Here is a 27778-nt window from a genome sequence, read left to right as displayed (position 1 = left end):
TGTTGACAGAATAATGAAAATGGTAAAATTTAAGGTACTTTTGTTTCCTTAGAAATCTCTCTTCTACACTCATAAAAACTTTTAAAATGAAAGAAAGGGCTTTTTGTGTTTATTTTAAATTTTTTTGTTTTGTTTGTTTTGTTTTTTCCTCTTACTATTTTCTATCAATAAACATTAAGATATATATAAGATTTTCTAAATGTGATATAAGTTGCTTTCTTTTCTTCTAAATAATTGACTATTTGAATAGGAAGTATTGAATAGCAACAGCACACAAAACAGCAATAAGTGCAAACCCTATCCTGTACTTTCCCACTTTCCCATTGTGTTTGCCTTTTCCTTTACCCCCACTGCCTTTGCCATGCTCAGAGTGAAGCTTACAAGTTGAGAAAAGGGTACTGGGACTATATGGCCCCCACAGCTCTTGAAGACCATTGGAGGTTTCATATCGGCGTCCTGCACAGACCTTGAAGCGATAGCGTGAATTTGCATGATAGTTGGAAAAGGAAAAGGAAGTGTTCGGTCCTTTGTAAATCTAAGGAAAAAGGATCAGATTTAAATTATGGTTTTCTCTCCAATTAAACATGCATTGGATAGGTTTTTACAACAAGAGAAATGAAAATGATTTCATGTACATGTTCATAACAAAAGTGAAGGAATTCAGTACTGATTAGATAATTTTGTTCAATAAAGCACAGCATACCCTACAACAGTTGAAGTTTAATTGCATTGTATATTTGAATCATGGGTTGTGACCAGTGAGAATCAAGAAATACTATATAATTAAATGTAATGATTTAATTAAGTGAACATGCTAGTTGTCTCCAAATAAAGATTAGGTACATAAATGGTAAGAATGAGATGGAAATTTGGGATAAGATTTAGTTATTTTACATACCTTCAACAATAACTTACTCCCTGCCAAATGGGTAACCCTCAGCTGGACACAGAAGTATAATTTTATCTATTTAGTCCTCACTGTCCTATAACTCCTCTCCCCTTCGACCACACTGGCCTCAAATCAAAGGTCTACCTGCCTCGGCCTCCCAAGTACTGGGATCAAAGGCATGCTCCCCCACAACCTGGCATTTTTTCAAAGCAAGGTCTCTACCTTCCAAGTTGTTGTGTAGCCAAAGAGTACCTGTATCCTCCTGCCTTTATCCCACAAGTGCTGATGCTAGAGATATGTACTACCATGCCTGGCAAAACAATGAAGACTAAATTTGAGAGAATATACCTGATTAGACTTTTTTCCAGTGTTGACTTGAAGACAATAAACAATGGGATCACCTTCAATTGGCTCCAAAGACTCCCATTTGATCTCACAACAGTTGTTATTCAGTGGATGGACTTTAGGTGCTGGAGAAAAACGTGACGTTTTAGAAGGTCCAAACAATTTGTAATCTTTAGATTTCAAATACATTGAAAAGACTCATGCAAGCACACAATCATTACAAGAACATGTAGACCTAATATGAGAAATACATAACCATATTTAAAAACAGAGATTACTCTTAACCTCTGAGATATCTCTTTAGCTCCATGTCTTAATCTTAAAAGTGGTAGTGGTGAAGTTAGATGATCTCTAATACATTTGAAAAATACTGATTGTGGGAGTTTTATAAAACCATTTTTATGGTTTCCAAGACATGTTTTCTCTGTGTAGGCCTGGCAGTCCTGAACTCTGTACACCAGGCTAGCCTTGAACTCAGCCACCTGCTTCTCCCCCTGAGTGGTTAGATTAAAGACATGAACCCCTCTACCAGGCCCGAAATCTTAATAAATTTTACATTGCCTTTAAATCCCTAATTAAGCACTATATTGTTTGTGGAATTTTTCTATTTGTGAATTTTAAAAATTACGACTGCTAGCTTTATTTTAAGATTTAATTTTTAAATTGTTGATTTTATGTGTGTGGATTCTTTGTTGCATAAATGGTATGTCTGCACCACATTCATGCCTGCTACCTGTGGAGGTAAGAAGTGGGCATTGGTTCCCCTGGAACAAAATTTAGAACCGAGTGTTTTCATGAGATAGTACACGTGGCATCTGTCTTTCTAAGCTGGGTCTCCTGTCTTACTCTAGAATTTTCTGATTACTGCTGAATTCAATTCATGTTCCGTGGAAGCACCAGTAATATGGTTAGTGTCTTTGTATACCATTTACCTTTCAGTGCAGTGGGTGGGGACTTTGTAGTAGTGAAAGTGTAGATGTCAGACTCTGGTCCTTCCCCAGCTTCATTACATGCCTGGATTTTAAACTTGTATTCTGTATACTCACTCAATTTTTGTACTTTGTGAGTCACATCTGGTCCACGGTAAATGACAGAAAATCTGAGAGAAAGAAGATAAAGATTAAGGAGACAATATTATAATCATCATTTAAGCCCAGGAAGACAAATTAAGCCAGTAAGGTAAACAAAAGAAAACTAAATAAAACAAAAGGCTAATAGAAATCAAGTTGGTGGAGTGTGTGTGTGTGTGTGTGTGTGTGTGTGTGTGTGTAAGAGAGAGAGAGAGAGAGAGAGAGAGAGAGAGAGAGAGAGAGAGAGAGAGAGAGAGAGAGAATAACAATTTAAATTGCGTTTTACTGCAGTAGATTTTAAATGGCAAAAGTAGTTACCTGCCAGATCGATCTTCCATTAGTAAGTTGTAATCGATAAAGTAGGCAAGTGGTTTTTTGCTTGAGACAGTGCCCCATTTGAGTCTGAGACTCTGGTGTCCATAGATGACACAATTAAGCTGTGGAGGTTCTGGTGGTAGTGGTTTGGTTTTGCATCTTATTGATGGGCTAAAAGGGCTTAGTCCATAATGATTGATAGCTTGAATTCTGATTCTATTGGTAAAAGTAAAATGTATGAATTTATATTCAATAAATAAAATTATTTTCTTGATATAAGCCAACCCCACTCTATGTATATTACAATGATGTTCATCCTGATCACAAGAGAGATTTCCAAGACATAACTACTACTGAGAATTATTGATGAAAAGCAGACATTGGCTCTTACTGTTATCAAATTTCACCAATTAAGAACTCTTTTCAAGGGACATCTGTGTGTATTAATTACACAAATGTGTCTGTGCTCAAAATTCTCAGCATTCTCTTCATTTACCCAAAATAAGATATGAGTGACTAACCTGTATGTAGTATTAGGTTGTAGATCTTTCAGAACATACTCGGTTATTCTTTTGACAGTCACAATTTTTTTATCTTCATATTCAATGTTATATCCGGTGATAGGAGAACCATGACAGTCTGGCTCCTCCCACCGGATAGCTATGCAAGTTGATGACAGCTTGGGAGGCACTCTGTTTTCAACTTCTTGTAACACTGGGACCCTTGCTGGGACTGTTCCAGGTGTAGTCACTTTTGCAGTTCCTCCAAACATTCCAACCCTAACTGTATTCACAGCCTGAAAAACACATGCTTGGTTAACAATTCCTTTCAACCATTTCCCATGCATGGACCATTTTGATGCATACAAAAACGATGACTCATATACACATAGTCTAACCACTTGGTTCTATGTCTCATATTCTAATCATATGATTTTGTGTCACAGAAATAAAAGCTGAGGCTTGCAAGCTGCATTTTTTGGAATGTAAAGAGAACACACAAGGGAAAGAAAGTCAAGAGTGTTGAAGAGGGCATTTAAGGACATTACACCCCTGAAAGTCTCACCTATCACTTCACTAAGCTTTCCTCTATTATTTCCCCTATTATGCTTGAGTCTCTCTGTTAATAAATTTCTGTTATCTTGGAAAAGCATTATTTTTTGTTGTTTTTTTGAGAGTGAAAATACACAAATATCTCTAATCTCTTTCCCTCTGAAGACAATGTTTTCAATCTCTAAATTCCCATCCCACAACCAGGAAATCACCATTCATAAAACCCTCTGATGTTATTCAGAATTGTGTGTACTTATTTGTATGTGTAAATTTTATTAGGTGACTACAGCTACTTCAATTTTAAGAATTTTTCTCAGACGTTTCCATGTGCTTGTTTTTTTTTTTTTTTTTTTTTGAGACAGGGATTCTCTGTATAGTCCTGGCTGTCCTGGAACTCACTCTGTAGACCAGGCTGGCTTCGAACTTAGAAATCTGCATGCCTCTGTCTCCCAAGTGCTGGGATTAAAGGTGTGCGCCACCACTGCAGGGCTTTCTCTTATAGCCAGTCTCTTCCTACACTGTCCATCTTCTAACCTCTGGAAATCACTAATTGCTCGCCATCATTACTACAATTCCAGCATTTTCAGAATATTACATAAATTGAATAATGCAAGAGATAAACTTTGATGCAGGCTCATTTTGCAGTTACTGCAATTCCCTGGAGACTTTCAGCTATCGTATATCTTAATATTTTGTTTACTTTCATTACTGAACACTATGTCACAGTACAGATGTATCACTGTTTATTAAACCACTCACTTATTGATAGATATTTGAGCTATTTTAGTTTTTGTGTCCTACAAATAAACATAAGATGCTGCTGTGTTCTTTTCAGGAAGGGTTACAGCTCTCATCAGTAATGCGTGAATGATCAGTTTCCTCATGTCTGTGACAGCACTTGGTGTTACCATTACTCCTTAGCTTAGGCACTCTGTAAGATACGGAAAGGCATTTCATTGTGCATTTCCCTAATAGTCAATGCTGCTGAACATCTTTTCATGTGCTTATTTGCCCTCTGTATATTATCTTCAGTCACTAATCCTAACCATTTCCTAAGTGACATGTTTCAATCCACTGTTGAATTTTAGAGGTCTTTATATGTTTTAGGTGCTATTTCTTTGCAAGTTATATGTATTGCAAATATTATCTTTCAGCCTTTAAGTTTACTTTCATTCTGTTTAGAGGGTAGAGAAGTAGACGTTTTAAGCTTTGTGTAAATCAAATTAACCAAATAACTCAGTTTTGTGGGCGGTGGTTTTGCTATCAAGTGTTTTCTTAGAGACAAGTCATAAATATTTCCTCTAGTTTTTTTACAAGATTGTTTTTAAATATTTTTTCTTGTTTATAAATTTAATCTATTTATTTATATTTAGAAGGAGTCCATTAATTTCTGTTTATGTACATTGGTGTTTTGGGTGCATGTGTATCAGTATGACTGTGTAAGATCTTGTAGTACTAGAGTTACAGACTGTTTTGAGCTGCTGTGTGAAGGCTGGGAATTGAATGCAGGTCCTCTGGAATGGCAGTCAATGATCTTAACAGGTGAGCTAACTGTCCAACCTTTCTCCCTCCCTTCCTCCATCATTCTCCCTCTCTCTCTCTCTCTCTCTCTCTCTCTCTCTCTCTCTCTCTCTTTCTTTCTTTCTTCATTCACTTATTTTTAAGACAGACATTCTTGTTATGTTGCCCGGGTTGGACCAAAGCCTGTGAATGTAAGGAATCCTAGCATTTCAACCTTGAGTACCTGAGACTCCATGTACACGACATTTTGCTTGGCTTGGTTTCTGGTTTTATTTTAGTTTCTATTTTCTGGGAAGGAAGATGTAAACTCACTGTTAATTTATCTTTAAATCGTTTGTAGAATTCTCCAGTGAATCTGTTTGGGACTGGGCATTTCTAAGTGGTTTTCATATAGAGAGTAAGTTTCTTTATATCACCCAGGCTGAGGTTTAGTTCTTTGTGATTTTTGAGGACTAAGCTCATTTCTTTTTTTATGCACTTACATATGTAAAATTGTTCTGTGATTGTGAAAGTAATGCTGTTTTCCTGCAGAAATTAGTGATTTCTGTCTATTTGTTTTAGTGCAGATGAACCCTGGTCTCTCACACTGAATGCCCCCATGCCCCACAGCACCCTCAAAACCTCCCTTCACTCTGTTAGATTTCAAGGGAGCTTCCTTTCCCAAGTGCTTCTCACCTTTACCTCTTCAGTGCTAGCAACCAGGCCTTAGGCATTCTAGCCCAACTGCTCTGATTACCCCCAGCCTGTGGAAAATATCTGAGCTGGAGTCTTATGTCTCTACCTTCAGGCAATGGCTGTTCCTGCTCTGCGTCATAGCCTTCAATCTATCCTTTACTAAGTTGTTTTTTCCTGTCCTCTCCTCTATTTCGTCCTTTTGCCTCCAGTCTTGTCACATCAGTTTTCTCTACCCTGCAGTCTCTGGACAGTTTGTTCCCTTCAGTATCCCTGACGCTCTGCTCCTAGCTGCAGACCATACCCTTCTTGTGACACAAACACGCACCTCACCATTACTCAGAGACAGTAGATGAGTCCCTTAAAGTTTCTCACCAGCTCAATTCTACCTCCATTCCTGGAACACTGGATTGTTTGATTGAGGGTAGATCCCTCAAAGACCCCCCCCACTTGTTTGATTCCCATTGTTGAGGAGATAGCATGAGAATCTCAACTGCTTCCATTCTCAGTGAGTGGAAGAGGCAAACTTCCTCCTTCTTAAGCAGGCAGAGCTCAGTTCACTTGCCAGGGTCTAATCCTCAGCCTGGAACACTGCAGTGATCATCTATCATGACTCTCTATAGCTACCTACCTATATCATGATTCACCCCATCTCCTAGATTTGGAGATGATGGTTTCCTTATACCAAAGGCCAACACCATCATTAATGACAGTCTTTTCCCTCTCCTCTGTGAAGCATTCATATTTTCTTAATGGGATGCTACCATTCTCTGCCAAGTGCATCTAACAGGCAAAGACTTTGTCACCCTGAGGAATTGAATAGTGTCTCTTTGGGCTGGCCTAGTAGTTAGTCTAGGGCCAGGAATGTCCTACTGTCTCTTTCCTCTGTTTACATCACATCTCTCCTGATCCCTCCTCACCTGAATAGTATAACTTTTCTACTTGTGTTTTATGTTTTCATCCAGAAACTATAGGTTCTTGGTGAATTAGTTTACTTACTGCACGTTTCTTTTCAGAGCTGTACACCTTTCTGTTCTGATGAGGATCTTTTGCTTTTTTGTCACGCACAAGTGCTTCCAGCTTCCCATTAACAGAACGATTGTCTACAAAACATGTAAAATGCACTCAGATTCCCTTCCCTGCTCAAATTTACCTTGGTAGTAGGGATGTAACCCTGTGAGTTGTGAATACTAACCACACACTGCATCATTTGGCTCCACACCAAGTCCCTAGTTTTTAGAGATGTTTCTTTAAAACAATACTTCATACTATACAGTGAGTTAGGACAACTCTTTTAACTTGCTTAGACACTCAAAAGCTCATTGTATCCATTAACTTCTCAATTTGACTTAGACATTAAAAAGTTGGTTATCAATTACCAAGGATTCGTTTGTTAACCTTTATTCATTTCTGTTCTAAAAGAAAATGGTACTTGCTAATATTAATACATGCACACCAGGCAAAAGTCACAAGACGGGAAGTTTAGGGACAATTGTGAATCACATAAGGAAGCTTTACTTACCAGGAAGGTTGGCATCCTTGCCCTTGGTTTTACCACGTAAGGGCTGTGAACAGCAAGACTCGGGAGGAAGAGTAGGCGTCTGAATTGTCAATACATCTGAAGGCTAAGAGAAATACAAAGTATTTCACTACTATACTAAATTCAAGATGAGCTTCAGAAAACATTTAGTAATCTAACAGTTTATTTCAATTCTCAATTGGAGAACTTTTCCTATTCTGTTTTCTTACACGGCTTTGGCCTGCAGGTGAAGTGCAAAAGACTCTCAGTTTATATGTGGTGGCTGGTTGGAGGTCATCATACAGAAATTCCTGTTGAGTGCCATTGTAGATCATTTTCCAGAGATTCGCTGAAGGAAGAAGAGAAATTTGGTTCATTGTCTTTGTAAATCATGTATAAATTTTATTGGCCACCATAAGAGTTAATGTATGCATGATATAAAGCATATATGCAATCCACATATTTTATGTATGTTAAGAGACAACCATTTTGGGATATAACTTGATCCAAAATGTTGTTTTAAAGATTTATTTATTCATTTGATGTACCTGAGTACACTTTTGCTCTCTTCAGATTCACCAGAAGTGGCTATCAGACCCCTTTACAAATGGTTGTGAGCAACCATGTGTATGTTGGGAATTGAACACATGACTTCTGGAAGAGCAAGCAGTCAGTACTCTTAACATCTGAGCCATATCCCCATCCCCAATCCGATAATATTTTTATGGTTGTTAAATAAGTTCATTTCCAGTAGAATTAATCAGAAACTGTAGGTGACCAGTCAATAATAGTCTCTTATTGAAATCCAAAGGAATCCAAGTGTGTTGTAGGTTTTGGTTTATAGGTGTGTATTGATCCAGATTTTCTGGTTCTGGCAATTGTACTATGTCTGCATGAGACACTGCTTTTTTGTGAAGCCAAGTGCAAGTTTTACAGAGGAACTCTGTAGAATTTTTTAGTAATTTCTAGATGAGTGTAAGTTTATTTCAAAATAAAATCTTTTAAAATTTGTGTTGCCTTACCACCATCTGAATTTTCACAAACTTCTAGGCTGTAACTTGAAATGTTCATTCCACCGTTGTCTTTGGGTAAGTCTAAAAATAGAAAGAAAGTTTAAGCTATTCTTTTTTAAAGTGTGTTTTTGGAATGCACAAGTTTCCACTAAAATTTTATCTCATAAATTATACTTTTCACAGAAAATTATAATCATGTCACATGGTTATATTGACATCTCTATACTAATATTCTCTAAACATAATGCAAACTACATACTTGTGATATCAGCTATCAAGCATTTAGATAGCATTTCAAAGTTCTTATGAAGAGACTAAATAAGTATACATGGAATAATTATCATTTACCTGTTTTATAGATAGTAAATTCATGTAAATATAATTTCTGGCTAAGCTGACATTCATCTTTCATACAAATTCTAACTATGGTCCTCATGTTGGCTATAAATACATTTTACTTGGTAGAAGGTTATTATTCATAGATCCATATGAAATTCAACAATTTTTAGACTTTCAGAATGGTTCATATTCAAATGAGAATATTTTGCTTAGTGAAATTGCAGGCAGATTTCTCCTGAGCAGTAAATACAAGTATGGAGAGGGGAAAGTTTCAACAGAGAAGCCTTATTTACCCCATCCAATTGTCACTTGGCGTGCATGAATCATTCCCACTACATATGGCTTTTTAGGACATCCAGGCCTAGCTGGAAGAGTAGTATATTTTACTTCTCCACTGGGTTTACTCCTTCCATCCAGATTGCAGGCAAAAATCTGTTTGTATAAATGAGATACTTTGTTAATCAATGGAAATCAATGTGTTGTTTAGTAATGTGTAGAGAGCCAGCCACACGAGGATTTCTAAGAATTAACTGCCAAGGAAATTTTCATTTCAAGAGAAATTACCACCTCATAAGTCATGCCACATACCCGAAACTTGTATGTAGTATTTCTCTGAAGATTTCTTATGGTGCAGGTGAGGTCTTCTCCATCATATGTAGGTTTAAAACCTATTCCCTGAAATTGGAGGACAAAGATTTACGAGAAAGCCTAGATTCAATGTGTTCCTTCAGTTTTCTATCTACCTGAATGGGTTTGAACCCCAAAGTGGTCTGCATCAGGTCCTCGGCATCTGTGTTATGAGGTTTGTTAGCTTGGTGTTCTGTGAGACTCCTAACAGTGGGACTGGGCATTGTCTCTGGCTTTTTGCCTGGTCTTGGGATCCTTTTCCTCTTGTTGGGTTTCTTTCTCCAGGGTTGATAGGCGTGTTTGTGTCTAGTGTTATTGCAATTTGATATGCCATGTTCAGGTGATATGCCTGGGAGGCCTGCCCTTTTCTTTTTTTTTCTTTTTTTGTTTTTTTTCGAGACAGGGTTTCTCTGTGTAGCCTTGGCTGTCCTGGAACTCACTCAAAAATCTGCCTGCCTCTGCCTCCCGAGTGCTGGGATTAAAGGCGTGCGCCACCACGCCCGGCTGCCTGCCCTTTTCTGATGGAAAGGGGTGTGTGTATCAGGGGGGAGGGCAGGTTGGAGGAGTGGGATAGTGGAGGAGGGCAAACTGGTGCAGGTGTGTTGTATTCTATGAGAGAAAAATCTATTTTCAATAAAATTTGGAGATAATTTCTCTTTTCAAAAGTTAATTTTTTCAAGATGTAATAAGATAGCAGAAATGGACGTAAGTACTTATTAGTTACAAACTGGAACTCATCTTAATGATATTTAATGAATTTAAATTTTGGTAACATGGATAGAGTAACTTATAGCTGCTTTTTAAATTGACTATCTCTTTGACACAGATTTGGAAGTTCAGAGAGGAATGAAGTAGTTGCTAACCCTCATGAGGAAACTAGATGAAGAGAGGACACAGTTTGAGAATTCCTTTGAAGGTTCTTAAAAGTATGTGTGGCCACAGAGAGTCACCTAGAACAGGCTTGGAGTTGAAGATGCTAACTGTCTTCTTTGTATAGACATTGGGTAGAGTGTGGAGCTCTTGCATTCAGCTAGTTTTGGGATAAGGAGGCCTATGCCGACCTGCCGAACAATGGCTCTGCATTGCTTCCATTCTGAACACTGGTACTCAAGGGTGGGCTTTTTTCCAAGTGAGAAATAAATATAAGAAGGTGCTGAAATATGAGGTTAAGCTTATGGTCCAAAAAAAAAAAAAAAAGAGAAAATAAGACTTACAAAGTTTTCTTCCTCCATCTCTAGCACATAAGTAAGAGTGCCATTTGGGTTTGGGTTTGTTGGGGCACACCACTCTAGAGACAAACTATAGATTCCTGCTTCTTTCAATTTAGGTGGCAGTGGTGCTGGAGGTGTTTTTCCTGATGTATAGAAGACTGCTGTTTCACTGAAATTACTGAAAGAATAAGTTGAAATGAAAGCATTAATTTCAGGATTGGTGGCAGTATAGATTTTCCAGTGGTGCAAATAATTCAGTGTACCTGCAGCCAAAGTCATTTTTGGCCGCTAATCTGAAGGAATACATTGTCGAAGGGCTCAGTTTAAAGAGCTTGTGCTGTTTCAGGCGTCCACTGTAACAACTTTTGAAGTCTTCACCTTTACCCTAGACAGTGCACACAAAATATTACCATATTGAAAAATACCACATTTACCACACTTAACACACGTTCACCATAGCATTAACCATTCCCAATCAGGTGCTTTTTTTTTTTTTTTTTAAATTGCTTTGTACCAGGTCTAAGCAAGATGGGTTCTCAGCACTGAGCAAGGTAAGTGGACCCTAACCCAGAGTGTTAACCGCGAGCAAAAAAGTTAGTTTCCTCCAATGGGGTCTCACTGGGTGTATAAACCACAGTAGAGGGTGGACCTTCTGCCCAGCAGTGGTTAGCCAACACAGAATGAACTCAATTGTAATTCTGAAGTTTTTTTTTTTGTGTGTGTGTGTTTGTGTATTTGTAAGACACAATTTGTGTTGCGTGTCATTTAAAAAAACCCTACAGGTCTTTTGCTTATATTTTGTTTTCTGGGTTTGTGTCTTTATGAGATGTTGGTGTGTACGAAAGTGTGTGTATCTGTGTCTACATGTCTTCCTTGTGTTGTATCATTGGTTCTATTCTCTGTTCATTTGTTTGTTTTGTCCTTTCAGGTTTCTTTCTTTGTAGTCATATCATATTGTATTATTTTTTTCTTCCATGTTTTCTGAGAGACTTGTTTTCTACAGAGAAAAAGATAGGGTGGATTTGTATAGGGGAGGTTTTGGGGTATAGGTATCTGGAGTCGGAAGAAAGGAAACAGTAACCAAATTTTATTACATGAAAAAAAATCTATTATTAATAATAAATATGCATACCTCATCCCATTCCAAAAGAAAGCTGCTTATTTTAGATCCATTTTCATTGGAACCCTGCAAAGATCAGAATGATAAAATTATGATGGTTTATATTTATGTAGCACATATATATCCTGCACACACAGTGACCATGCTTTTAGCATTTAAAGTGTGTTGAATTTGTACTGCAAAAATTTATGTAGGGATATTTGTTTTTATGGCAATTGGAAGTTAAGTTTAAAACACTCATTTTCAGTCTCCAAGACACACCCCAGTCATATATCTCATGTTTCCAGACTGCATAAAAGGAAGTTAAAATGGATACCTAAGGAACCAGAGACATAGTGTTATTTGTAACTGAGATGATTGACACCAAAACATGAGTGCTAGAAATGGGCAGTTAGCTTTTTATTAATGATCCAAAGTATATTGATATTTCTCAAGTCACTTGGCATGATCTCTTATACTGAATGGAAAGACCATTGTGAAGAGATGTGATGGAGAAATAACTTAGATGAAACATGCATCATTTATGGTTAAAATTGAGGAAACAGGACAGTGTTTGAAAATCACATTGAGATTCTTTTGTCAGTCAAATCCTTACTTTCCATTGTAAACTCAGGCTGTTCTTGGTTCTGCTGATCAGTGTGGGTGCAAGAGGAGGGTCTGGTTCACAGCCTGGTGTTGTGAAGCTAACCACTTCAGACACACTTCTGTGTTCTGCATCTCTTATGATTGTTACTCTGAAAGGGGAATAGAAATTGGTGCATTCAGGTCCCAAGTTACAAGTTTGTATTTCTAGACATATTCTTTGTTGTTCTTTTGTTAGCACATGTTGAGTATACACAGTAACATCTTTCATTATGGCATCCTCATATATGACCATCTTTTGTTCCCCATAAAACTCTTTTGTTCACTTCCCATGCTCCCTGATCCTCTTTATCTCCCAAACTAGTCACCTGCTTTCTATTTTCATCATTTTTTTCCTTTTTCTTTTCTAGCCTCTTGAGCTTAAACTATGGTTGCTTACATGAGTATTCAAGGGGCTTTGCCAGCAAATAGCTAGACTCCCTATAGCAATTCTAAGTACTAAACCTATATAGATTAAGAAGTTTCTGCTAGCTACAGGCTGGTGGTTGGATGCGTCAGACAGAGTCCTTACCTTAAAAAGTAGACCATGCTAGGTTGTAGATCATGTAGGACCACAGTAACGCCATCGCCACTGTGAAGATAAACTTTGTTCATATGGGATCTTACACACATTTAAAAGCAAAGTTTTAGTCTCATAATTACTGATAAAGAACCACAATTCTGAAAGATTCAATCACTTTAAACCACTTTATATGTGATCAAAATAATTTTCTTAGTAGGCTGCAGCCTCCATTGAGGAGCATATCAAGGTTTTGAGGGATGGTATGATCTGGGAGTTATATGTTTTTCACCATCACACCATCTAGTGGACACGCCACAGAGCTGCTCTAGGTCTGCAAGGCTCAAGTTCAGAGGCTAGGGGTACACAGCTGCAAATCCACTCAACTGCTCATCTGTACACCTGCACTAAGAGGAAGCTGAAGGAGCTGAACAATGTAGTCATCAGGAAAGCAGCCACCAGGAAGTTCTGAGTTTGTCTTGTCCCTTCATTCACTATATATTTATACCATACTCCAACAATGATACTACTCATTCAAAGAAGCCAATTTGTATTTTAGTACTATATTTATTTAACCAAAATAGTATCATTTTGGTCTTAAGTTCCTCACTCAAAAGAGCTTTGAAGAACAGCATGTCTCACACAATTCACTCATTCAGTTTAAGAGGGACTTTCTGGGTGAGATTCTGTCTGTCACATGAACAGAGGGATTATATTGCCACAGCTATGTCTTCCTGAGCAAAGAGCATGGAATTCCTTCTAGCTCTAGATCCTAAAAAGAAATCTTTAAAATGGAAGGTATTGATACTTTTAATCAAAGGCTTCTCAAAAGCAAAGGGTAATCAGAGGTGGAAGCAAATAGGCAGTCTTCTCCTTTTGCTGTCGCTCCTACTCTTCACCCTCCTTCTCCTCCCAATGCTGAGAGCTAACTTGTTTATTCTTTTAAGGTAGTAGTGCTCATAAAATACATGACATAGCAGAAAAAGATTTCCATGCAAGCCAATTTTGCATATCCCCATCTCTGCTACACAGTACAGAGGATTTTTGGCTGGGATTATTAGATTGCACAACTTTAAGTACTAATTATCAAAGAAATAAAACTTTACATAAATTTACATTTCCACATCAAGTCTCTGAATAAAAAGAAAAATTATCAAAAATAAATTCGTATCCATGCATCCATCCATCCATCCATCCATCCATCCATCCATCCATCCATCCTTCTATCCATATTTTTCAAGGCATGGTTTCCCTTAGTGAGGCCCTGGCTGTCATGGCCCTCACTCTATAGACCAGGCTGGCTTTGATCTCAGAGATCAGACTGCCTGTATCTCCTGAGTGCTGGCTTTAAAGGTGAGCACCACCACTGGCTGGCTGATGAGCAGATATATGAATAACATACTCTGATTTTAATGAGCTTTGTGGATTGCCTTGCTAAGTTACTACTAGAAACCTACTCCTGTTAAAAAGAATTTAGGAGAAAATGAGGAATTTATCCTAGGTACAAGTTAGGGCACAGGGACCATATGTTTATATTATATGTTTGAATTGAATAATGCAAGATAATTAAAAACACTTACGTATAAATGTTTTCATAGATTCCATTTTCATCACTGGTGTACAGTGCCAATTCAAATGACATAGAATTAATATCATATTTTTTATTACTCTTCAGAGTCCATGAAACAGTAGCAGATCGTGTTTGAATATTAGAAACCTAAATGAAGAAAATGCAAGCAGTATACTTAAAAGTCATAATCTCTACTTTTAAATGCAAACTTTTCTTTAACTGTTTCATACTAGATCCAATTCTCATATTAGGTGCTTAAATATGATGATTAACTAATTAGCCACCACTCATATCTTTAATGATGGTACATTGGATCTTATTGCATTGCTACAGAAGATTATGAAAATATCAACACAGTAAATGCTTTAAAAATCGGAATGATTTTGGAGGGTTTAGATGGAAAAAAATCAAAGAGCATGGAATCTTCACTTTTGTTACATACCACAGGTTTTCCAATGGCAAAACAACATGGCTGTGTTCCGTTCTCTGTATTGTGTTCTAAAAGCAAGAAAAACCACCTCAAACAAAAGTAATATTCTTGGAAAGTCAAGAGAAAAGAGTTTGATCAGACATCAAATATATCATCACTGTGAAATCTACTAAGAGCCAATTAAATTTATATTAAAACATATGAATCAAAACCCAGTGAACATATATATTAAATGTCATGACGTCACTTGTATGTTGAATTTGGTAAAGTTGAAAAAAGCATAATAATCAGGAAATAGAACCAGGGTAGACTTGCTGATCAAAGGAAATAAAATTCATATAGAAGGAATAGGTTTTTCCAGTAATTATACAGCAGGATCACTTAGTCATTATAAGGTATATTTCAATACAGTGGACATACATTTTCATATGTTTCAACATTAAAAAAAAGAAATGAGAAAACCAATCCTAATCTATAATTATGTAAGATAATGGAAGTTAGTTATCTTCATTTTCTAATTCCAAATTATATTTATATATTCCATATATAAATGTGTATCAAAATGTCTCATTTCATTTTATAAGTTTAGGCTTATTATATTGTCAGTTAATAATACATTAAAAATAAATTAGAAAAAGTGGATGTGAAGGGGAAACAGAAGCAGAGAATGGCACTCTAATGTTTTGACGTGGCTGGCAAGGTGACATGAAGAGTAAAGGTTCTTTTTACCATGTGCTATAACCTGAGTTTGAGACGGTTACCTGCATCTTTGAAAGGAGAAAACAAATTCCCATAAGATTCCCTCTGATCTCCCTTGTTCACATACACATATAAATAGGTAATTATGTATAATAGAAATTTATTTAAAATGCACTGTGAGTCCAAATTATTTGGCTTGTACCCTCATTGGCAACAGAATGGGGTTCCTGCGTTTACCTTTCAGTGATGCATTTGATGACTGACTCTTCTTTTGGTTTTCACCTAACATCTGCTTATTGCCTCCAGCTCCCATGTTAGCCTCTGTCTCTCCATGATCGTTTTCAGAAATGCTGGAAGCATCAGAAGGTCTGAGGCCATCATTAGTTGAGATGAAAGTGTTGCAAGAATTCTCAGAAGTACAGCTTGGAATACTCTTAGTATCTGGTGGTTCCTGAGTTTCATCAGATGTGACTTGATTGTAATTACTTATGGAAGGGCCTATAATACTATTATTGATGTCAGTGTAAAAGCCTGCATTTGAGGTAGAAATGATTGCTGCATGACCAGAAGAACTAGTGATTCTGTCAGTTGTGTTAGTGTCTGCATTATTGTCAGCCATGTTTCTTGGAGCACCGTCTATGATGTAAGTGTTTAAGACAGTAGTCAGAGAGTACGTATTTGAAGTACTGTTATCAGTGTTAGTATCTGGAGCAGTATTCACAGTGGAAGGACAGAGAGTACCAGGAGGAGCAGATGTGCAATGGCTTTGTTCAGAAGCAAAGGGGTGTCACTAAACGTAGAGGCAGTCTTATGTTCACCAAATTGGTGATCTCTTATTTTCTTCTTTGAATATTCTCCAGTCTTTACAGTCTTTTCATCAGATTGGTTATGGCTCACTCTTCTGTGAGGATAGGTTTCTAAGAGATATAATAAATGCAATAAAGTTCAGTAGTAATCATATTCTCTCAAGTCCTTTTACCTAAGCATCCAAAGAACACTGACAAATCATGAATTTAAAAGTTTAAAGTTCAAGTTTTCTTACTTTGCTTCAATACAAATATTTGGTATATATATATATATATATATATATATATATATATATATATACAGAGAGAAATATTCTGTGTATACATATTTAAGGTATAGGTGTTGGTATAGAAAAAAATGAGAAAATACAATATTTTTCTAGTTCTCCTCTATTTCCATATATTATATAATCACTTACTTGAAGGTATAGGATAGGTTTTAAAGTATTTTTGTCATTACATAGAACAGTGCAAAGAATATTATGTATAGGCTATAATAATATATTATTACAAAGGTGTAAAAATGTCTGTCTGATCAATTGCATACTTGAAGATTTAAGAGAGACAAAGCAAGAGATATACATGTGTGCCCCAATTGTCTATTTCCTGATCATCTTAGGAAGTCTTAACACTCTATCTAGTGCCTAACCTGCTCACTCACAAGGAACCAGCTCATTTTTGGGCCAAAGGACTCCTTCCTGTTATTACTATTGTTAGCCAGGACATTTTAACCATGAGAACTAAAAGTTACTCTGTTATATGCTTCTCTCAGGACATGTCCAATCAACAAAGTGCAGAGACATTGTAAGCAAGAAAGTACCTCTCTGCCTTGTGAGGGAAGGCCAACCTCCACCCAAAGAACAAATCTAAATTAGGACAACTGCTCATGCTTGTGGGAGAGAACAAGAACATGAGTCATTGGCAGCCTTCATTCCAGCCCTGTCTCCTCCTGTCAATAAATTCCAGTTTGAATAATCCCTCCTTCCTGTCACTAGCAGTTTCAGTTTCCCATAGTCAGCTTCCCACAGTTCACACCACTAACATCATTCCTGTGCATCTCTGTTTAACCATGACTTTCACCTGTCCAACTTGACCTCAGCCCCTTCCCCATCTCTAATAAAATCATAGCCTGTAAGAGACATTTGTTTTCTCAGCTTCTGTGATGAGAGACCTCCTAAGATTTATTTCAAAATTAATCTGTCCCCACTGCTGTGGATCTGTCTCCTGAGTGTCAGGGTCTTCTTGCAACCCAGGAAGCAGCTGACTGTGGTAGGTCATTCTGTACTCTATTCTGGGAAGTCGTTGGCTTTCTCTCCCTGTTCTCCTTTCTCCCTCCTTTCTTTTAGCCTTGCTCTCAGTTAGCATGAAGATGATTATACATTTTGTAGAAGTATGAGAACCTAGTCATGACACCCCAAACCCTCTTCAGAATGTATCCCTTCTCCAACACACTCTATTTACTAGGTGAACCATTGGACTGGATCACTCATTTTATCTCTCACTTCTCTCTTTTTCTCTCACCTATCTCTTCTCTCCTCTCACTCTTGTTCTCTTATCTCTGTCTCTCCTTTTTCTCCTCTCTTCTCCTCTACTCCCTCTCCTCCTCAGCTCTCTCCACCATTTTCTCTCACATTCCCTTCTGTAGCAGCTCTGTCATTGTGAAGGCTTCTTGTTTTGTTCTTGGAAGTCTTCAGTGATTCCCTTCTCTTTGCCTCTCTCCCAAGGTGACTAGGAAATCTGTTCCTTGGGTACTTCCTCTATGGAGATTCCAAGGAGTTGTTACTGGGATGCCTGACATTTCCTTTTCTGTCCTCCCCCTGAAATGTCCCACAGTTGACTGACATCCTGACAGGGACACAGGTCAGGGGGCTTCAGAATACTCTGGGCTCTCCTAACCACCATGAGTTTACAATTTACCCCCAATACCAGCAACATTCTCTTTTAAGGTGCCCTTTGTCTAAAGTCTCTAAATTGGGTCTCAGGTGTAAAATCTGACCTATCCAATGTCCCAGTGCTAATATAAATTGTATATCTCTCTGTGATGTTAATAGCATATGTGACTTGAAAAATTCTCAGGAACCTCAATCACTTTAGGATCAGAAACAGAAAATGGTAGGAAGTTCTCTCTTTACAAGTCTTCTGCCCCCTTGTTGGTTTTACCTGTGCCAATCTTCTTCTACTCACCTTGTGAATATCCCCATGCCCACAAACTCTGTTACCACTGACAACATGCCCATCTTTAGTATTCAAAAGTCCAATGTTCCTTCCAAAATTTTCTAGATTTTGACAGGATGATAGTCTCCTACTTGCTGTCCACCCATGAATTCTCTAACTGTCTACTCTTTTCTCTCAGACCCCCCAGACATCACCTCCATTTTCAGTCTTGTACCCCAAAGTTGCCTTGTTCACCAGCCAAATTATGCTTCAGCCAAATCTTGGACTCTCTCTGCAATCTTTTCACTTGGACTGACCCTGACTAGAACTTCTCCCAGCAACTTACCTGGCAGGGTCTCAGCAGGGATTTGGACACAGTACCTATCATTTCTGGAATGTTCTTCAGTTGCAGTCAGGTTGTCTTGTTTCTTCTCTCCTGCCTTTCCCTCTGACTCTCCCTTTTCCTCCGTCCAAATATCCCCCTCTCCCCACAACATTCTTCTGCCAATATACTAGACCGAATTCCCTTTTGTAAGACAGAGAGATGCCCTTCAGTTTTATGCCACAGTAGCTACTTACAGTTGTAGGTCTCCAGTGTCCTCGCTAGTGTCTCCCAGCCTTTTAATGCTGCATCCAGAGATGATCTTATTGTCATCTGTTTTCAAGTCCAGACACACAGCAAGGTTTTATAGCCCTGAAACAGGCCCTCAGGAACTCCTGCCCTTGGGCTTCCCAACCCTTCCTGACCCTTCCTGACCATTATTACCTCGCTGGTATTCGTAAGTAGGTCTTAGTCCATCTAGTCCAACCAATAGGAGACTCACTCTGACCTGTTGCCCATTTCTCTATATTGCAGAGCTGGCCCCTTATGCCTTAATGTTCAAGAACCTGCCATTCTGCTCATACTCAGGCCCTTCAAAGTTATTCTCCTTTAACCCGTGGTTTGACCCTACCTCTATGCAACACGATCAGCCCTTCTGCACTGTCCTCCACTTCCTCCTTTTGTTCCCAGTCTTGTCACACTTCCCTTCCCCAATATCAAGTTCCCCTTCAGCCCTGAAATCCACTCAACCCTAACCACTCTTCTCTCTATACAAATTCAGGTAACATCTTTCTTGTGGCCCCAATACTTGGTAATTATTACAAGGTAATGGATAGTCCCTTTTGTTTTTGTGGCACTTCCCATTCCTGGGCCTCTGGATAGGCTCACTGATGGTAGTTTTTCAGGAACCCCCATATCCATCTGGCTTGACAACAGTCTTAGAGTGCTACCCTTATGATTTTGGCTGCTCTAGGGCTTCCCCAATGGGTGGATGAGGCAAGTTCCCTTCCTTTTTTAGCATGCACAGTTCATTGGCACATAGGGGGCGGGTGTCATACAACTAGCTATAGATTGTTCAGTTAGCATCTACACTCACTTTAAACATTCCTAGGACATCATTCATTCAGATTCCCACACTTGGAGACAGTAGTGCTTCCTCACTTTAAAGGGCTTCTCCTTATTAATGGAAACTTCTGTGTCTCCTTGAAGTAACCCCATTACCAGAAGGCTCCACTTTCTGAACACGATTGCCTAACACCTGACTGTATTAGCTGGCCCAAGGGCCATGATGTGTCCCACTATCTTTTCCCTCTGACTGTTTTACGTAGCTTCTCTTCCTTTCAAGTTTATCTTCTCATACCAGCAGAACACATCAGATCCACCAAAGACAACCTTTGAGAACTCTACTGGTATTTTTTTAAAGATAAAATTTGGCAGTTTATTTTAAATATTTTTATTTATTTATTTATTTATTTATTTATTTCATTTCCAATTTTTAAATTAGGTATTTTCTTCATTTACATTTCAAATGTTATCCCAAAAGTCCTCCATACCCTCCCCTCCTACTCCCCTACTCACCCACTCCCACTTCTTGGCCCTGGCGTTCCCCTATACTGAGGCATATAAAGTTTGCAAGACCAAGGGGTTTCTCTTCCCAATCTTTTCCTGAATCTACTGGTATTTTAACAACCTACTATTCTGTGCCTCTCCTGAAAAGCTTTTCCTTCCTCCATGAAAGCCATTCCTACTTCCTCCTTTTGTTCCATTCCAGGCCAACCCCTTTCCCCTCTGACATGTTCTTAGTACACAAGCTCATCTCTGCCCTCTTATGAAAAAATGCTTACAGGATCTCTGCCCTCTTATGAAAAAATGCTTACAGGATCTCTGTAAACGATGTAACATCTGTCAATGGTCTCTCTTCAAGCTAGTATTAGGCACCCACCTTTCCTTACTCATCTACTTACTGTGCAACTCATGCCATCCTTCAATAAGATACACCAAGTACTTCTTGGAAGTAGCTGTAGTTGACACTTTCACAGGTTGGGTGGAGGCTTTCCCCACTTCTAACAAATGTGTCTCCATTGTGGCCTCAAGGCTACCAAGAGATGTCATTTCTCATGCTTCCCATTAATTTGACAATGGCTCTGAATTTGTTTATCAAACATCTCAATGGATCAGTAGTACCCTAAACATTTACAGATGTTTGTACATTCTTGTCTTAGCCAGTCCTATGGGAAAGAGAGACAGTGATTGGAACTTTCAAAACCGTCTAGCCTGCTCCTCCCTCCAGCTACATATGGACTGTATTTATTTATTTATTTATTTATTTATTTATTTATTTATTTATTATATGTGTGTACACTGTAGCTGTCTTCAGACACTCCAGAAGAGGGCATCAGACTTTTGTTACGGATGGTTGTGAGCCACCATGTGGTTGCTGCGATTTGAACTCAGGACCTTTGGAAGAGCAGTTGGCGTTTGGAAGAGCAGTTGGCGCTCTTAACCTCTGATCCATCTCACCAGCACCAAGGACTGGATTTCTTTCTTGACTCAAGCATTCCTCAAACTTCCTGAGGTTCCTTATAACCCTCTCATTCTCTGCCCTCCTGAGTTAATGTATAGGCCCACACTATTGCCCACACATCCATTCAATTGGAACTCATCAAAGGACCATCCTCCTTAATCAAATACACCTTTATTTCAGTCATTCAGATCCTTCTACTACCCTTTGCTAATTTCTGGGATCCCATTTCGATCCCTGCCATAATAGACTATTCTTTACTCCTCCTACTTTGAGATCTTGATTTGATTCTCACTTCAATGAAACCTCTAAAGCCCACATGTGAGGGCCTGCACAAGCTCCCTCTAAAAGAAGGACCCTCCCACATCCTAACTTCAAGATTGTTCCCACTGGTACTACTACCTCTCCTCATAAGGAAGCTCCCTATGGCCCTGGGGACCTGAACACACTAGTTACTAAATACTCTCCCACCTGCACAGGACCTACCTTGGTGTGCCTCATCTGCATTCTAGTGAATATGGATGAATGCAAACCCCCATCTACTAGCTAACACTGTCACCACTCTTTCTTGATTTCCTCCCTCTCAGACAGGGTCTGGGTCCTTACCTGATAGCTAAATCAGAGCGCCTCACTCACTACCAATCTCCAGGAGAGCTTCAACGATTCTGTCCACTCCTCCTGTTAGGTCTGACTACATTTGCCTCGCATTGCTAACAAAGCTTTCCTGATTGTCCATGGATGCCTGGCTTGCTTCAGAAGTGGGACTTCACCCTGCCTGAGCAGACACCACTGGATCTGTATACACATTTGGGGATGTCTGGAATGGAGACAAAGATTTCTGCAAACAGGCCACCATAATTGTTTCCAGAGATCACATGCCTACCTATAACTTCCTTAGTGTCTCATCACTGGCTATGATATAAAGGCCTCTGTCTGGCCTACCAAGGCAACCTATGCAACATCTGCAGCTTTTAATCTGATCATTGCCACCTTAGCCTAACTACTCTTGCCCCAACTCAGAAATCAAAATCAGACCTACTGACTTCCAGGGAAGTGATTGGCTTTCTGATCCCTTCCTTGTGTCTTACTTTTCTCACCCTTAATTACTTTGCTATTCCTTTCTCGCCCCAAATATATCTCCCCCTGCTATTGAATTCATACTCATGATTTCCTTGAAATACCCTTCTTTTTTTTTTTTAAGATTTATTTATTTATTATATGTAAGTACACTGTAGCTGTCTTCAGACACTCCAGAAGAGGGTGCCAGATCTCGTTACGGATGGTTGTGAGCCACCATGTGGTTGCTGGGATTTGAACTCTGGACCTTCGGAAGAGCAGTTGGGTGCTCTAACCCACTGAGCCATCTCACCAGCCCTGAAATCCCCTTCTTAAGAGCTAATATTTTCAACTTAACCTTGGAGGTGTCTCCTTCAGATTGTCATGCCGTACTAAGTACCCTGTCTCAGCCCTAGCCTTTTGACACTCCACCTCCCTTTGGCATACTCATTCCTAGCACCAAATGCAGACACTCACGGAAGCTCTTCCAGATATCCTGCTTTAACCTTTCTACCTGTCTGCCTGACACACAGCACTGGAGTCTTTAATTTACAACTCCCAGGCATTCACGTCTCTTCCTTTTATCAGATAAGAGTGTCGTCTTACCTTCCTCTGCCCTACATTCTAAGTCTTTCCTCCTGACACACAAATCTCAATCTAGAACTTGCCTTCTGTCAGGACACACTGGGCTGTGAGGATGATCTTTCTCATACCAATCTTGGGGCTCTGACAGAAGTGGGCACAGGGACTTCCAAATAAGTATTAGAAAGTCTCAATACTTGTTTGTCAGGATGTGATGTTGCACATCAGCTCCTGGCAGTCCATGACCAGATGTGTTCCCTAGCTGCTTTTTATCCTACAGGACATCTTTACTTGCAGAGCACACATAGGGATGTATGTGCACTTCTGAATGATCAGAGCTACTGTATTAGTCCACCAGCACTGTTGGAGATGGATTACAGAGGTAAAGGGAGAGGGCCTCTGCTCTTCTGCAGTACTCCAGCTCATTCTTTAAAAAAATTTTTTTTAATATTTTTTTATTACATATTTTCCTCAATTACATTTCCAATGCTCTCCCAAAAGTCCCCCATACACTCCCCCCCCCCCCCCCGCTTCCCTACCTACCCATTCCCATTTTTTGGCCCTGGCTTCCCCTGTACTGGGGCATATAAAGTTTGCATGTTCAATGGGCCTCTCTTTCCAGTAATGGCCTACTAGGCCATCTTTTGATACATATGCAGCTAGAGTCAAGAGCTCTGGGGTACTGGTTATTTCATAATGTTGTTGCACTTACAGGGTTGCAGGTCTCTTTAGCTCCTTGGATACTTTCTCTAGCTCCTCCATTGGGGGGGCCCTGTGATCCATCCAATAGCTGACTGTGAGCATCCACTTATGTGTTTGCTAGGCCCCTGCCTAGTCTCACAAGAGACAGCTATATCAGGGTCCTTGCAGCAAACTCTTGCTAGTGTATGCAATGCTGTCATTGTTTGGAGGCTAATTATGGGATGGATCCCTGGATATGGCAGTCTCTAGATGGTCCATCATTTTGTCTCAGCTCCAAACTTTGTCTCTGTAATCCTTCCATGGGTGATTGTTTCCAATTCAAAGAAGGGGCTAAGTGTTCACACTTTGGTCTTCATTCTTCTTCAGTTTCATGTGTTTTGCAAATTGTCTCTTATATCTCGCTATACTAAGTTTCTCGGCTAATATCCACTTATCTGTGAGTACATATCATTTGAGTTCTTTTGTGATTGTGTTACCTCACTCAGGATGATGCCCTCCAGGTCCAACCATTTGCCTAGGAATTTTATAAATTCATTCTTTTTAATATCCAGCTCATTCTTAACATTTTCCTTGTTCTATCTGCTTTCTTTGGCTGCCCCTTTCATCCTGATGTCCCTGTAGATACTCTGCTCACCTCAGCACTGCTCTCAAACTGATTTGTAAACCCTCAGGTCTATACCCATCAATTTGTGTTGCTCTCAAATTTGGCCAGAGATGATTCTTTATGCATCAGAGTCCCAAGGGACATAGTGCCATGTACAGTCAACTGAGAATCAACTGCCAGTGATCAGTTGTGGGTGAATCATCTATATCAAGCTTTCCCGATCGAGGACTCAAGGAGCATCAGGAAGAATGGATGGAAAGAATGTAAGAACTGGGAAATAAGAGAGTTGTGAAAAGCTGACCTCTGAATGTGGCATGGCTACTGCACACAGGCACAGCAGCTCACACTGATTGTACCTACCTGTATAACATCAAGCCAGTTAAAAATTCTGTCTTGGATGAGAGAGTGTTGCTCAAGGCCCTTATTTGTGGAACAGTTGACAGTTGATGGCTTTTGAAGGAGAGAGAATTACTCTTTTTTTGGGTAATTTGGCAGCTGGTACATTGCCCATCTGCCTGCAGCTAGCCCCACATCCATGCACATTTGAAGCATCACTGGACTCAAGGAGTTATTAATAACAAATCAGGATGTAATGATACCATGAGAGATGTGGGTAGTGGCACTAGAGAGAATTGGATGAGGTACTGATTGATGAATATGATCAAATATGTTTGCTTGCGCCATCAACTAAAAATTTTAAGTTATGTTTTTTGGCTCAGAATGTGGTTTCCCATAGGGAATGCTCCATGTGAACTCATGGGGAATATGTTCATGTATGCTACTATTCTTAGATATAGGTATCAATTGTGAAGTGGTTGATGGTACAGTTGAGTTCAGGTATATCCTTATTTTTTATTTGCTCTGTCTATCTTATAAAGGGTGCTGATGCCTCCTAGTAGAATAGTGCCTTTGCTTATTTTTCACTGTTATTTTGTCAAAGTCTGTTTCATGTATTTTAGACCTCTATTGTTAGGTATATACAAAATAAGCCTTAAGGATCAGAGAAATGATCATTTGTTGTTACGCTATATCATTATTTATCCTTGATGATTTCCCTTATTCTAAAGCTTTTGTTGCCTGAAATATAGACAGCTGTTTCTGTCTTCTTTTGCATGATCTCTCTCTCAGCTCTGTGTATCACTTTACTTTTGTCTATTCCTTCACATTTAAATTGGGTTCTTGTAGACAATATATATTAGGGACTTTGACTTAAGACCTTACTGCTAATCTCTTAACATACTAATATACTTATTTTTTATCCATAGTAAATCTATGAACAGCTTACAGGCCATGTTCAACATATTAGAACATTCTGAATTTGAATAATTAATCTTACGAGTGTATTTGTTTTAATTACTTATTTTCATCAATTACATTTCCAATGCTCTCCCAAAAGTCCCCCATACCCTCTCCCCACCCCCCACCCCCTGGCTTCCAAACCTACCCATTCCCATTTTTTGGCCCTGGGGTTTCCCTGTACTGGGGCATAGAACGTTTGCATGTCCAATGGGCCTCTCTTTCCAGTAATGGCCTACTAGGCCATCTTTTGATACATATGCAGCTAGAATCAAGAGCTCCGGGATACTGGTTATTTCATAATGTTGTTGCACCTACAGGGTTGCAGATCTCTTTAGCTCCTTGGATACTTTCTCTAGCTCCTCCATTGGGGGGCCCTGTGATCCATCCAATAGCTGACTGTGAGCATCCACTTATGTGTTTGCTAGGCCCCGGCCTAGTCTCACAGGAGACAGCTATATCAGGGTCCTTTCAGCAAATGCTTGCTAGTGTATGCAATGGTGTCATCGTTTGGAGGCTAATTATGGGATGGATCCCTGGATATGGCAGTCTCTAGATGGTCCATCATTTTGTCTCAGCTCCAAACTTGCTCTCTGTAACTCCTTGCATGGGTGGTTGTTTCCAATACTAAGAAGGGGCAAAGTGTCCACACTTTCGTCTTCATTCTTCTTCAGTTTCATGTGTTTTGCAAATTGTATCTTAAATCTTGGGTATACTAAGTTTCTGGGCTTATATCCACTTATCTGTGAGTACATATCATTTGAGTTCTTTTGTGATGGTGTTACCTCACTCAGGATGATGCCCTCTAGGTCCAACCATTTGCCAAGGAATTTCATAAATTCATTCTTTTTAATAGCTGAGTAGTACTCCATTGTGTAAATGTACCACATTTTTTGTATACATTCCTCTGTTGAGGGGCATCTGGGTTCTTTTCAGCTCCTGGCTATTATAAATAAGGCTGCTATGAATATAGTGGAGCATGTGTCCTACTTAACATTTGGGACATCTTCTGGATATATGCCCAGGAGAGGTATTGCAGGATCCTCCGGTAGTACTATGTCCAATTTTCTGAGGAACCGCCAGACTGATTTCCAGAGTGGTTGTACAAGCTTGCAATCCCACCAACAATGGAGGAGTGTTCCTCTTTCTCCACATCCTCGACAGCATCTGCTGTCACCTGAATTTTTGATCTTAGCCATTCTGACTGGTGTGAGATGGAATCTCAGGGTTGTTTTGATTTGCATTTCTCTGATGATTAAGGATGTTGAACATTTTTTCAAGTGCTTCTCTGCCATTCGGTATTCCTCAGGTGAGAATTCTTTGTTCAGTTCTGAGCCCCATTTTTTAATGGGGTTATTTGATTTTCTGGAGTCCACCCTCTTGAGTTCTTTATATATATTGGATATTAGTCCCCTATCTGATTTAGGATAGGTAAAGATCCTTTCCCAATTTGTTGGTGGCCTTTTTGTCTTATTGGCAGTGCCTTTTGCCTTGGAGAAGCTTTGCAGTTTCATGAGGTCCCATTTGTCAATTCTCGATCTTACAGCACAAGCATTGCTGTTCTTTTCAGGAATTTTTCCCCTGTGCCCATATCTTCTAGGCTTTCCCCCACTTTCTCCTCTATAAGTTTCAGTGTCTCTGGTTTTATGTGAAGTTCCTTGATCCACTTAGATTTGACCTTAGTACAAGGAGATAGGAATGGATCTATTTGCATTCTTCTACATGATAACAACCAGTTGTGCCAGCACCATTTGTTGAAAATGCTGTCTTTCTTCCACTGGATGGTTTTAGCACCCTTGTCGAAGATCAAGTGACCATAGGTGTGTGGGTTCATTTCTGGGTCTTCAATTCTATTCCATTGGTCTACTTGTCTGTTGCTATACCAGTACCATGCAGTTTTTATCACAATTGCTCTGTAGTAAAGCTTTAGGTCAGGCATAGTGATTCCACCAGAGGTTCTTTTATCCTTGAGAAGAGTTTTTGCTATCCTAGATTTTTTTGTTATTCCAGATGAATTTGCAGATTGCTCTTTCTAATTCGTTGAAGAATTGAGTTGGAATTTTGATGGGGATTGCATTGAATCTGTAGATTGCTTTTAGCAAGATAGCCATTTTTACAATGTTGATCCTGCCAATCCATGAGCATGGGAGATCTTTCCATCTTCTGAGATCTTCTTTAATTTCTTTCTTCAGAGACTTGAAG

The 27778-nt window shown here is 39.1% G+C and overlaps 1 protein-coding gene across 1 annotated transcript; it reads right to left on the bottom strand.

Annotated features, from left to right (window-relative positions):
• Nucleotides 1-238: 238 nt before the first annotated feature.
• LOC110286333 (fibronectin type III domain containing protein 3C1-like) lies at nt 239-16442 on the bottom strand. The gene is made up of 19 exons (XM_085837629.1): nt 15771-16442; nt 14847-14902; nt 14415-14551; nt 12847-12906; nt 12289-12427; nt 11706-11759; nt 10837-10958; nt 10577-10751; nt 9324-9410; nt 9029-9167; nt 8406-8477; nt 7614-7732; nt 7387-7489; nt 6864-6967; nt 3141-3415; nt 2623-2835; nt 2167-2333; nt 1238-1359; nt 239-535 (listed from the first exon to the last, which is right to left on the bottom strand). Exons 1-19 carry the CDS (start codon nt 16150-16152, stop codon nt 239-241), a joined length of 2823 nt encoding a protein of 940 aa, XP_085693755.1. The 5' UTR covers nt 16153-16442.
• Nucleotides 16443-27778: the final 11336 nt, after the last annotated feature.

The sequence above is a fragment of the Mus caroli genome, unplaced genomic scaffold, assembly GCF_978045245.1.
Source record: "Mus caroli unplaced genomic scaffold, Mus_caroli_1 scaffold_5, whole genome shotgun sequence".
Classification (NCBI taxonomy): Eukaryota; Metazoa; Chordata; class Mammalia; order Rodentia; family Muridae; genus Mus; species Mus caroli.
This window is presented reverse-complemented; position numbering and strand designations above follow the sequence as displayed.